General features: G+C 35.0%; 1 protein-coding gene across 1 annotated transcript; it reads right to left on the bottom strand.

Annotated features, from left to right (window-relative positions):
- Positions 1–3191: 3191 nt before the first annotated feature.
- Positions 3192–8004, bottom strand: LOC106661028. The gene is made up of 3 exons (XM_014384129.2): positions 7857–8004; positions 4976–5280; positions 3192–3690 (listed from the first exon to the last, which is right to left on the bottom strand). The coding sequence occupies exons 1-3, from the start codon at positions 7894–7896 to the stop codon at positions 3370–3372; spliced, it is 666 nt and encodes a 221-aa protein (XP_014239615.1). The 5' UTR covers positions 7897–8004; the 3' UTR covers positions 3192–3369.
- Positions 8005–13252: the final 5248 nt, after the last annotated feature.

Raw genomic sequence — 13252 nt, forward strand, 5'->3', positions numbered from 1 at the left:
TCACCCTTTTTGTAAGCGTTAAAAAAACTCAGGGGATGGAAATAAGTTGGGAAATAATAATATAAAAAATGGAAAGAAATAATAAGGCTACCAACGCTCCTTCGGTAATTACAATTAAAAGTAAAAGTTTAAATAAATACACATTTTTTTAAATATAAAATGATTATTTTATAGATAAATTATTTAATATTTAAAAAATCCTGAAGCAAGAAGAGACTCGTAAGCTTGACATTTTTCTTTTGTGGTTTCAAGCATAATAACATAATACATCTAGAAATATAACATCCGTCCGGTTATCCTATACAATGCAGCTATTACACTTACCTATTACATCTAAATTTGCCCGTTTTAAGCATAAGAACATAGTACATAACGAATATAACCTCCGTTTATAAATTTACCTGTTTGAAGCATAATGAAATTAATCCGTACTACATCATAAATATAACCTCCATCCAGTTTTCCTATACAACGCAGCTATTACACTTACCTATTACACATAAATTTGCCCATTTTAAGCACAAGAACATTAAATTGAATTTATAGTGGACAGTCGCTGACTAACCTTTGTAAGGTAAAGACGTGTACTCGGAGTTCCAAGGGATTATAGATCCGCCGCATCGATAAGTACAAGCCGTGTCGATCGACAATTCACTTATTTAACTATCCTTTATTTTTCGTTTTTGGTTTGGTTTTTTATTTTTTTATTTTATTTTTAAAAAAATGGTAAAATGATTTAGTTGATCATTATAATTTCTTTTGTGTCATCAGTCTCCGATTATTTTGTTTTATGTCTCTAACCCCTCGTCTCTTGTAAATACTTCCCCTATTGTAAATAAGTATTTTAATAAGCTTAGATCTAGTAAATAACATTTCTGTTCTTTTTGTTTCCTTATTTGTACAAACTCGTTCCTTGTACCGTGTCCTACCGAAGTGAAACGTCAGGTCGGAACATAGTGCAGGAAAAGACCCGCCCGTGCCACTGACAAACAATACAAGTATCGTTGAATTTGATGGTACTCCATCAATTAATAACCCTAAAAGACCTCTTTCCTCCTCATCAGACGAATGAGAAAATATAAAAACAAAAAAAAAATACCCCAGGGCATAGCGGACACTACCCCACTATTCCTGGTGATCCGCCCAGCGAGTCTACATGAAACATTGACCAAAATTTCACCCTTCGTGGTCAACCGTTGCATCGTTTCTGCTGCCGGCACCCCAAAAACCATAAAAAAACTTCGAAATGGAACATCGAATGCAGCGACATTAGACAAAGCCTACGCCTATTTACCCTAACAAAACTTCACACAACCCCGGTAATCGTTGAAGGACACAAATCCTTAAACTCCTCTAAGGGAGTCATCTTTTCCCATGAACTCAGTGAGATATACTTATACGCTAATATACTTAACTATTTAACCTAAATTTACTATAATAATTTCCACCATGTCCTTTATATATTTAAATAATATAATTCTTTTCAATCATATCTTTATTTGGGATACTTCTCTTAAAAAAAAAACCAACAATTTTTTGGGTATATTGCCCTCATGTTAATTAAATTGTAAAATCTTTATTCGATTACCAGTGACTTTATCTTACTTGCTAAATTGAGCATTATAAAAAAAAAACAATATAATTTAACTAAAAGAGGTCGTGTTTATTCACTATTTTAAGACGACCCGAATAAGAAGAGATGCTGGTCGTAAAACGGTTTAAGTCCACCGTCGCTGAGAAGTTTACTTAAAATGAGAACCACTTTGCTTCTTTGATTAGGGGACTTGAATAAAGTTAACGAAAAGTTCAGATAAGCTTTTGTTGTTAGAAGACATCAAGAGGAAGGAGGAAATTGGCTAAATATCATTGTCTATAATTGGAGTGATAAAACGCCGTTTTGATAACACACACTTCGGAAATTCATCTAGCATAATTAAATTTAAAATTGTAATAAAATCTAATCGATGTTTTCTAAACAGTATGAGGTATGAATGAAACAATAAAGTAATAGACTAAGTCCCTTGATGGTAAATTAAAAGGACCACATGAATCCATAGGGATGCAGTTTCAATACGATGGAATTCTCCTAGATAATGCCCGGATAATCAGGGTGAGATTAGAACTTATCATGAAAAAATGATCCGTAGAAAAGCCTCGCCTCCACGCTGAAGGCGGAAGGAAACCATTTTTCGATTATAACCTTGATATTAATTTTTATCTTATAATTCTAATTTCCTTGACCCCTCCACAATGTCAAGATAAATTGATTTATTTCTGGCCATTTCTATCGCGGTTAGGATTTAATCGTGAAAGATAGGAAGTCAATAATTGATTGGAAATTTGGAGAAAAAATTGGAAATTAATTGCAGAGGGCACCAAAGTAAGAAGGAAAAGATTCCTAAATTTGACCAACAATTTGAACAATTACAATTAATTAAGGTTTTTAGTTGAGATGAAAAAAAGTTATTGGCACGAGAGGGATTCGAACCCACGACCTTCGGCTAGATACGCCGCTGCTCTACCACCTGAGCTATCGTGACCTCGATCCGCTCGGACATCAACTCCCCATCTCAACCCCACCTTATGAGTTTTCCCTCCTTTTGCCATTTTTCAAATGTCGTGTAATCGGTTCTCAACTAAAAACCTTAATTAATTGTAATGATTTAATTGGTCAAGCGGGCCACGAAATTAGTGAAAATAATTTGAACAATTGTGGCTTCAAACATGAGAATATAACACAAATATAACCTCAGTCAGGTTATCCTATATAGTGCAATCAATCAATCTGGAAATGAGTGGTGAAATTAGACTTTTTTTGGAATTTATGTAGGATTTAAAGAGATAATGAGGGCGGGCGTCGGTGGCCGCAACGGTGTAGGCGTTGACACGGCGTTCATCACTGTAAGGTAAAGGTCCCGGGTTCGAATCCAGCAGCTCTGCATCAAACCCGACATACTTACAAATGGGATTTTTTTCAAAAACACTGACAACCCGAGGGTTGATATAACCTGTGCTGTTGAGAATTAAAAAAAAAAAAAAAAAAAAAAAAAATTCAAACCAATTGTGGTGTCTTGGCTCTGGAGTCTTGTGGAGTGGAGACGTCCTTTTAAAACCTATTTTTTAAAGGATAGGTAAAAAAAGAATAAAAAAATTCTTTTCAAAAGTTATTTATTTCATAAAACTTTATCCAATACACAAATCGCACTAGTAAATAAATACCAGTAAAATAACATACAAAAAGCATAAAAAGGTTTTTACAAATATATTTTTGAAAAAAAAGTAGTTTGTATTTAATAAATTTGGTCTACGTATGTATTTGTTATAATAATAAAGAATAAATAAATAAAAGGGCTTTGCAAGTGTGCCAGTTTACACTTTAACTCTGACCGTCGCCTGGTTCGTCAAATAAATTGACCGTTTTCTTTTTATGCGCCAAACGATCGGATTGACAAAGTTCGAGCTGGACAGGAAGGCCACGATCAAATCGCATAAGGAAATGAGGACGATGGAAATAAGCCAGATTTCGAATCGGTATTTATTCTCTGGCAGATGGATGACCAATTTGGTGTGACAAGCTGAGCCATTCTCGTCTCCCGTTTTGATAAGTAAAGTTTTAACGGATGAATTACCGACCGATGGGACTACTTCCATAACTTTCTGCTTGGTTCCCGACTCGTCCACCTTCAAGCCCTGTGGGCAAAAGACAAATTAATTAATCATTGTATAATAGGGAAATATTGATAGTTAAAGGAAACACGCTGATCGTCTCGAAAATTGATTATGACAGCTAATGCGTGAGCGACTGCAAAATGGCTAGTATAATTATCTATCGGAGTATTTGGCGGATGGCACAGCTTAAGGCAATAAGTGTGAAGTCGAGCGACGTGTCTTCCTCTGGACAAACAACTATAAGACCAAAATGTCAAAAAATTATTTAAGGAATTCCTAGCTACGGTGATATCATTAAGAATAAAAAGGTAGACAGGATGACAAAAGAGCCTCAACTGGTACTCTTCTGGATAAGTTGACCTTTGCCGTCAAGTGAAGGGAAGTACGTGTCAGTAGAGATGGATTCAGATGAAGCTTTCGTGAGTGAGTGTCAATTGAGATGGGGCCAGATGCAGAGACCGTTAGTGAGTGTCAGTTGAGATGGGTTCAGATGAAGAATCCATGAGTGACTTTAAGTTGTGATGGAGTCAAATAAAGTTTCCGTGAGTGAATGACAATTTAGATGGGGTCCGGTCAATATTCCATGAGGTTGTGTCAATTGTGATGAACCCAGATGCAGCAACTGTTAGTAAGTGTACGTTGATGATGAAGGATGAAGTTTCCGGGTGTGAGTGTAAATTGAGATGAACTCATATGCTGAGACCCATCACTGAATGTCAGTTGAAATGGGTGAGTGAGAATTATGATAGGGTTATATGAAGCTTCCGTGAGTGAGTGTCAGTTGATATGGGGTCGTTGAAGCTTCCGGGTGTAAGTGTTAATTGAGATGAACCCAGATGCTGATATCAGTTGAGATGGGGACAGATGAAGATTACATGAGTGAGTTTCAATTGGGATGGATCCAAATGCAGAGACTGTTGGTTGAGATGGGGGTCAGATTAAGATTCCGTGAGTGAGTGTCAACTGGGATGGATCCAGAAGAAGAGGCTGTTAATTATGAGAGAATCCGGTGAAGAGGCTGCGAGCGAGTGTCAGTTGAGTTGAACTCCAATTCAGTGAGTCAGCGTCAGTTGTGATGGGGTTATTTGCAGAAATTGTGAGTGATCGGAAATTGAGATGGATAATTTACGGTTTTATCTCTTAGGAGAACGTAAGAAGGAATTCTCGAATAAACCAATAAACCACACGATTTTTTAATGTAAAATCCCCTGTTTCCAACGGCCAATTCGCAATTCTTTACGACCACATCATATTGCCGTTTGTGTTATTTTAAAACTTGTAGCTTAATGAAATTTATTCAACTTACTTGAGCGGCTGATCCATCGGAATTGTCAACCCTGTAAGATGTCGTTAAGTAGACTGCCAGGTTGCCGCAGGTGACGTTGGCCTTGCCACCAATCTGTAGACGGTCGAGAATCGAAGCCTGCACAACGCACGGCATCCTCTTCTCCGGCTTTTCCGTTTTTTCCGGTTCCGGTTTCCGTTCCGTCGGAATTTTCAGTACTTTGATCCAATCCGGATCGCATTCCTTTCCACAATCGATATTCACGGTGTTCCGAAGCGGATCAGGGTTCATGTTGTAAATCACACGGCTCCGAACCTGAGACCACTCTAAAAACCAAATTCTCTGTTACAAATAAAATCTTATCTACCTGCTTGTACATACAATATTGTAAGCTCTATGTAAAATCAAAATCGTGTCCGAGGTTTCCTGCCAATGAGACCTAGGAGCCGATTTTTTCCTGACTTTATTGTGTAATTGATCAGTTGTTTTGTATTTTTACGTTGAAAAAAAAAAATGTATATATTTAGTGAGTTAGATATGTAAAAATTGCCAAAAAAAACTTTGAGTAAAAAAAGGAGAACTTTTTTTTTGCAAAATCGGATTCAGATTCTTTTTAAGCATTAAGTACTAATTTTTATAGTAAGAAATAAATAAATAAACATTTTCAGTTTGATAAGCTGGAGGCAATTTCTTTGTCTTCGGTGTCCGGCGTTTTCACTGAAAGACTGATAACTCCTCTGAATTATATCCAAATTTGTCGTTATTACAACCGTTACGAAGGAGAATATTTCTTCTTTTTTCGGATATCTCAATAATGTTTATATTGAATGCCAATAAAAGTGACTAAAATAAGAATAAAATCAACAAAAACTACTCTCCAAACGGTTTTTACCTCGGGTTTACATTTTTCACGGACCCCTGGTTTATATCGTTAGGTGTAGTTTTAGGGTTTTAAAACTGCGTAACGTTTTCTGTGAATCGGTAGAGTTGTTTCAAACCTATCGTCAATTTTGTGATTTGTGAGAAATGAAATTGTACACTTTTTTAGGCAAAAAATTTGTAAAAAAATTTATTTTTTGATTTTCGCAACTGGGGTCTGGTGTGACGTAGGGTTTAGAAAAACACTTTCTCTATCGTGCCGACGTTTCGATCTTTATTGAGATCATCTTCAGGGCCTGGGATTTATAAACATTGTTCAAATTATACAAATATTGGGTTGTCCGGAAAATAATGCAGGATTTTAAGTTTTCATTAAAAAAAATCTATATAAAATATTCTGTTTACGTTTACAGGATTACTCATTTGTATGAATGTCAACACTTATTAATCCTCTTCCAAATGATATTGTTTGTTTACCTCTGTAGCATTCCGCTACTTGGAAATAATTCAGTCATCCTTATAATGTCAAAGCGAGAATTTCGTACGATTTTCTTTTACGAGTTTAAACTCGGCCGAAGCGGAGCCCAAACATTAACCAAGTCTGGGGCGAGGGTTGTGTTAATGAGTGCACTGTGCAAAGGTGGTTTAAAAAATTTCGGGAGGGAGATTTCAGCCTTGAAGATGAAGAAGGTCGTGGAAGGCCTTCCTCTCTTAATGATGATGTTCTGCGATCAGTGGTGGAAGAAAACCCCAAAACAACTGTTCGAGAACTTGCAGAGCAACTCAAAGTCAGTAAAACGACCGTCGCTGACCACCTCAAGGCGATTGGAAAAGTGAAAAAACTCGAAAATTGGGTTCCACACTCATTAAACGATCGCCAAAAAAATCAGCGCTTTGATGTTTGTGCATCACTTCTTTGTCGAAACAAAAATGACCCATTTCTGGCCAGAATTGTTACATGTGACGAAAAGTGGATTCTCTACGATAACACTAGACGTTCTGGACAGTGGCTCGACAAAGGAGAAGCTCCAATACATTTTCCAAAGCCCCCAACTCATCAAAAAAAGGTAATGGTTACGGTATGGTGGGCTTCATTTGGTTTAATACACTACAGCTTCTTAAATCCTGGCGAAACCATCAATGCTGAATCATACTGTAACCAAATTAATACCATGCATCAGAAATTGGCAGTAATGAAGCCCTCTTTGGTCAATCGGAAAGGGCCCATTTTGTTGCATGACAACGCTCGACCACATGTGTCACGTGTAACGTCACAAAAATTATTGGAGCTTGGCTATGAAACTTTGCCTCACCCACCCTACTCTCCGGACCTCTCGCCTACTGACTACCATTTTTTTAGACACCTGGACCACTACTTACAACACATAATATTCAAAAATCAAACGGAACTGGAAAATGCATTTATTGACTTTATCAATTCTAAAAATTCTGAATTCTACTCAGACGGAATTAATAAGTTACCAACACGTTGGGAGAAATGTATTGAGAGTATGGGAAATTATTTTGATTAAAGAACATTGCTTTAAAGTAACTAGTTTCTTTTTTTTTGTTTAATACCAAAATCCTGCATTATTTTCCGGACAACCCAATAATAATAAAAAAACTCGTGTAACTAGAAAGTTCATCCTTCAAAATTCCAAAGGATAAACTAAGTTAAAAGTAAATTGGATTAAATTGTGTTAAGGATCTTCGACAGCGGATCGACAACTAATTAATTATTAATACCAATTTACTTAAAGCGTTTCTTAAACCGACAAGCCGAATTTGTCTTTACTTACTTAAGAGATTTCTGTGTTAATTAAAGAGGATAAATTGAATGATTTGCGATTTAGAAAAGAGAATAAACAACCAAGGATATTAATTTTAAAAAAATGTGTTCTGTTGAATGCTCATGTTGCAGTTGTCTACAAGTGTGCAGTTGCCATTTTCAAATTTGGAAATATTACGAGAAACAGACGAATAAGAAAGAAATTATAGGGATGGTAGTGATAGCTTCTCTTACCGATCAAAGATATCAAGAGGAGGAGAAGAGTTGGACGCATAGCTGGTTCGCCTGGGAAGAAGGAAACCGAAGAGAGCTGAACCTCGACTGGGCCCAAGTGGTTAAATGCGACTGGTTATGAAGAAAACGGTGAAAATTCCAGTCCAGCTATCGAACGAAAATGATTCACAAGTTCAGAAGTCTAAAAGTATTTAAATAAACAGAACACACTTTGTATTCGGAATTTTATCACAGTTTTTCAATAGAGTTCGAGATAAGAAACGGAGATTAAATGAAAACCCAGCTACTAGATTCCTGATGGCGACAAAAAAATTACAAAACTTTTAAAGAAAAATGTTAATGATAAAAAATCTACTCAGAATTTAGTTCGAAAGAGCATTATTTTTCTATTTAAATATACACACACACACACACACACANATATATACAGGGTGTTCGGCTACGGTGTTATAATCTTTGCCAGGAGATTCTACATTCAAAATGGACCCAAAAAGTCCTTAGTAACTATGGCCCGAATTTCAACATTTTCGGAGTTATTCCACTTTTTCTGATTTTTTAAGATTTCACGACCTTTCTTCAAATGAACAATAACTGCAAAACTAAAAGATTTTGGACAAGTCGGTTGATACCATTGAAAACTACGTTAAATGTCCAATAAGATGTGATTAAGACTAAACTTGTAAACGTTGGTGAAATAAGCGTTTTTTGTAGCGAGAACTTAAAAAATTTTTTTTTTTTCAAAGTCGAAAAACTTACTGTGGTGATCCTACTCTACTATTTCCAAACCGAGAGACCAGAAAATTTCAGAAAATGTGCTCCATTCAATATCCTTTTTAGTAGTGTAATTGATGTTTTAATTACTTTTGTCAAAGATGAAAAAATCGATGAAGGAAAGGAAAAAAACGTGATTGACGGATTGTAAATCAATAACCGTTTTCTGAATTTTTCTTGTCTCTCGGATAGAAAATAGTAGTTTAGGATCACCGTAATAAGTTTTTCAACTAAAAAAAAAAATATTTTTCAAAATTCTGGCTACTTTTTTCACCAACAACTTTTGTCTTGATCACTTCTTATTGGAAATTGAACCAAATTTTCAATGGTATCAACAGATTTGTCCAAAACCATTTATTTTTGGAGTTATCATCGTTTATTTGAAGCAAGGTTGTGAAATATTAAAAAAATCAGAAAAAGAGAGAGAATAACTCCGAAACCGTTGACATTCAGACCATAGTTAATTAGGACATTTTGGTTTAATTTGAAAGTAGAATCTACTGGCAAAGTTTGTAACATGAGTAGCCGAACACCCTATACATAGTACGCAGGGTGGGCGACCAAGACCCGAGGGGTTAAATGACTGGGTAGACTCGTACCCCATCCCTAAAAGGTCCGGGACTTGGTCGGCTCACGTGTCCTGCATAAATCTCTTGGACTTGTTCACAAACCCGGTTGGTGATGTCCGCTCCTTCAAAGATTTCAAATCTAGGCCTACATACCTATCACAATCTGTGAGGTAGTGCCTTGCCGTTCCTTCTTTTATTTCGCAAAAACGGCAAAAGGGATCTGGTAGAATACCCATTACGGAGAGGTGTCTTCTCAGTGGGCAGTGGCCCGTCAGGATACCTATCAACTTCCTAATTCCCTTCCTTGAGATAGAAAATACCCATTTCGATTCTTCTGGTTTGATCTCCTTAACAAACTCTTTTGATTGCCTGTGTCCGGGGGATAAATTCCACTACCTAAGGAATTGTTTCATGCCCCAGTTATTAATACTCTCTTTCGCTGTGCTCATAGAGTGAGGTAATACCGGCTGTAGCCCGATAAACGCAGTATTAGAGCCTTCTTTGGCCAGGTCATCCCCCTCTTCATTGCTATGGTGTCCTTTAAGTGCTGGTATCCAAATAAGGATTACCTTGTTCTCAAACCTGAAGAGATCCTCTACAGAGTAGAGATAATCTACAGTTTTCTCCACCAGAGTCTAGAGGTCGATAAATATTTTTGTAATGACCTAAGACTAGCCTGACTGTTAGAAAAAAATCTAATATCCTTTCCCTTAATTTTATTTTCCAAGTGTTCTACAACACACATTAATGGCCCAAATTTCCGCATCATAAACGGAGGTGTTATTGCCAAGAGGGGAGGAGACGCCCATTCCTAATTTAGGTATGTAGATTCCTCCTGCACCACTCCCTCTAACTTTGATAAGTGAACCATCTGTGTAGCAGTCTATGTTGCGATGGTCATCATCCAAACTATAATTATATTCACAAGGGGTACTACCTGAACGTACTTATTCCCCGAAGGGGTTTTAATCTTTTGATCACTAACGCTTAATAATTGGCCGTTAACCTTACTCTAGTTGTATACATATTATATTATTTTGTAATAACATATAATATAATATGTTTTTACAAATGTGTATAAGCTCAATTCTGCCCTTATATGCACTCGTGTACATACTGGTACAGAACCGTGCTTAAGATTTTTCGAGGCTGGCCACGAGAATCACCCACTTCGTTGTTTTGGAGAAGCACTTGTGGATATTTGTCCATCACACTTTATGCGTATTGACAAGTATACTTACAATTCAAATTGAACGGAATACTTATTATTAACCAATTGTTGTATGGACCTATGTTTTTGGCAACTGGGTCGAAATGCGGTATGCCGTAAAATGGTTCAGGTCCGATTGGTGCCATGCGATTCCTTATCGAAGTTTGGCCAATTTATGAGCAAACCAGTCTCAAGATACCAAAGAAGACGAAAAAAAATGTCCCGTCGCATAGCATGATGGGCCTTGTAAGAAGCAACACCCGACTGACCATAATGTAAAATCGACATCACCATGATGATGAGGATACTAGGAAGAAGGGTTTAGGCGATCCCAATCACTGCAGCATTTTGGTTCATTTTACTTACTTCTATGCCTGGCACCTCTGAGGTGGGTTACCATCTCCTTTTGTCTTTTTTGGATCTATTTAGAGATGGAGGAGTTATGTTACGGTTGATTACGGTTACCTACGGTTGATCTTGTTATCCGGATTGTGGTTCTGGGCTTATTACTGGTCTTGAAGTCATCTGGCCAGTATGTCTCCTTGATCATTGCCTTTGTTATTTCCATTGTTGTTTGTCCATGTGAGCCTAGTTTCTTTTATTGATTGTTATACTTCTAATTTATTGGTGTGCTCTCTGGGAGCGTCCTTTTTATGTATCCACCAGTTTTGACTCTGATTGCCTTAGGATAAGGATGTCTTCACTTGCTTCCCCTCCTATCTTTTAGGTGATAAGCCCTCTTCTTTTTTCCTACTTTTTCTTCAGTGTAGTATTCTTAATTATAATAATATGAACGATCTGTATAATTATAATACTCCAATTCTGAATAGTTATTAGAGAGAATTTGACTGAACAATTTTGTTTAGGTTTGAAATCGTGAGTCAAAATTCTTATCGCAGCATTAATTAAGCATTGATTGAGATAAAAAGGAACCAATCGGTTGAAAATAAATAATTTTGTTGAAAGAATAAGAATTTCCATCAAATCATTTGAGAAGAGAACAAAAGACTAAATAAATTGAAACTTAATACGAAGTTAATTTCAGGCTTTAGACTGATTCACATCCTACAATTAATTTCATATAAATTTAATGTATACTGATGTCACAAATTTTTTAAATTAACGAACCATTAAATAAAATTTTTTACAATTTTAATTATTAGATGCGCAATTTTTAGTTTCAAATTAACCCTTTCTATAAAGCATTAAAAAAAGGGATTTTAATAGAAAATAATTGGGCTCTTACAATTCAACTAGAAATATATAAAATTACGTATAAAAGTAAAGGATTCTTTTTTAAATTGTGTTCTTAAAGAAAATTATATATGGTTTTTATATAAAATACCTAACATAATTTTTATTTTAAATACTTTTCATATGGTCTTCCAAGATATAAATTCTTTTTAAATTTACAAAAAATATCATATACTCAGGAATTTTACTTTACATACAGAAATTTCATACCATCTCCATGCTTTTATAATACTTACAAAAAATGAATTTGAATAAAAAAAAATAATTTGAAATTAGAAGGAGTTAATTTAATGAAGAAAAGCTATCTACGTCTCTGTTTTAAGCCGAGTGTACCGAAATGTTACAAGATTAGAAAAAACAAACATTTTTGTTTCAGAAAAAGGATACTTAACAGGGCTGATGAACTAGGACAAATGTAGTTATTTTAGGTGAACTTTGAAACACTGAAATTTTAGTTTACATGCTTATATTTCCTACTATCTCTTAAGTTGTTTTAATAATGTAAAGAAGGGGTAAATTTGAAATTAAAAAGGGCTCATTTAAAATTAAAAAGGTATAATTTGAAGTAAAAAGAGTTTAATTTTAAGTGGAACATGGTTAATTTAAATTAAAAAAGGGTAAGTTTGACGGAAAAATCCATAAAATGAAATGTTGCTAGATTAGAAAGAACAAACATCTTTATTTCAATAAAAAAAGGCTGATGAACTAGGATAAATGTAGTTATTTTGGGTGAACATTGAAATACTGGATTTTAGTTTACATACTTATATTTCCTACCATCTCTTAAGTGTTTTTAATAATTTAAAGAAGGGGTAAATTTGAAATTAAAAAGGGCTCATATAAAATTAAAAAGGTATAATTTGAAGAAAAAAGAGTTTAATTTTAAGTGGAAAAGGGTTAATTTGAATTAAAAAAAGGTAAGTTCGTCGGAAAAATCCATGATTGTTATTATAATTAATTTTCATTACATTTTTGTGTCGTATGTTAATAAGAACCCATGATATATGCATAAAAAATGTCTCAAATTGAAATAAGAATCCTTTATTTCTATTTTTTATTTTAAAGAAAGAAACTGAAGAAACAAAGGAATCTTCTTTTAATTGGAGAATTTAAAAAAAATAAAATAAAATTGGTTCCTATCTAAAATACCACACGCAAAAAATAAGTACATTAAGAATATATATGAAATTAAATACAAAAACACGAGTCTTCTGTTAATTCGAGATTTAAATAAATGAATTAATTAATTTATATAACTAGTCAAAAATAAATTAAATTGTTTTTATTTTAACATTTAATTATATATATACAGGGTGAATTGCTACTCGTGCTACAAACTTCTCCAGTAGATTCTTCACCCTAAAATGAACAAAAAAGTTCATATTGTCCATGGTCCGATTCTCAACCATTTCAGAGTAATTTCGCTTTTTATNCTCTCCCTGCTCTCTCTCCGTTTTTCTTTCACTCTCATTCTTTCTCTCTCGTCCTCACTCTCCATGTTTCTTTCTCTATCGTTCTTTCTACATATGTTCTCTCTCCCTCTACTTTCTCTTTCCCTCTATTTTTCTCTCTCTCTCTCTCTTCTGTTTTCT

This window comes from Cimex lectularius, unplaced genomic scaffold (assembly GCF_000648675.2).
Source record: "Cimex lectularius strain Harlan isolate CLEC.00 unplaced genomic scaffold, Clec_2.1 scaffold60, whole genome shotgun sequence".
Classification (NCBI taxonomy): Eukaryota; Metazoa; Arthropoda; class Insecta; order Hemiptera; family Cimicidae; genus Cimex; species Cimex lectularius.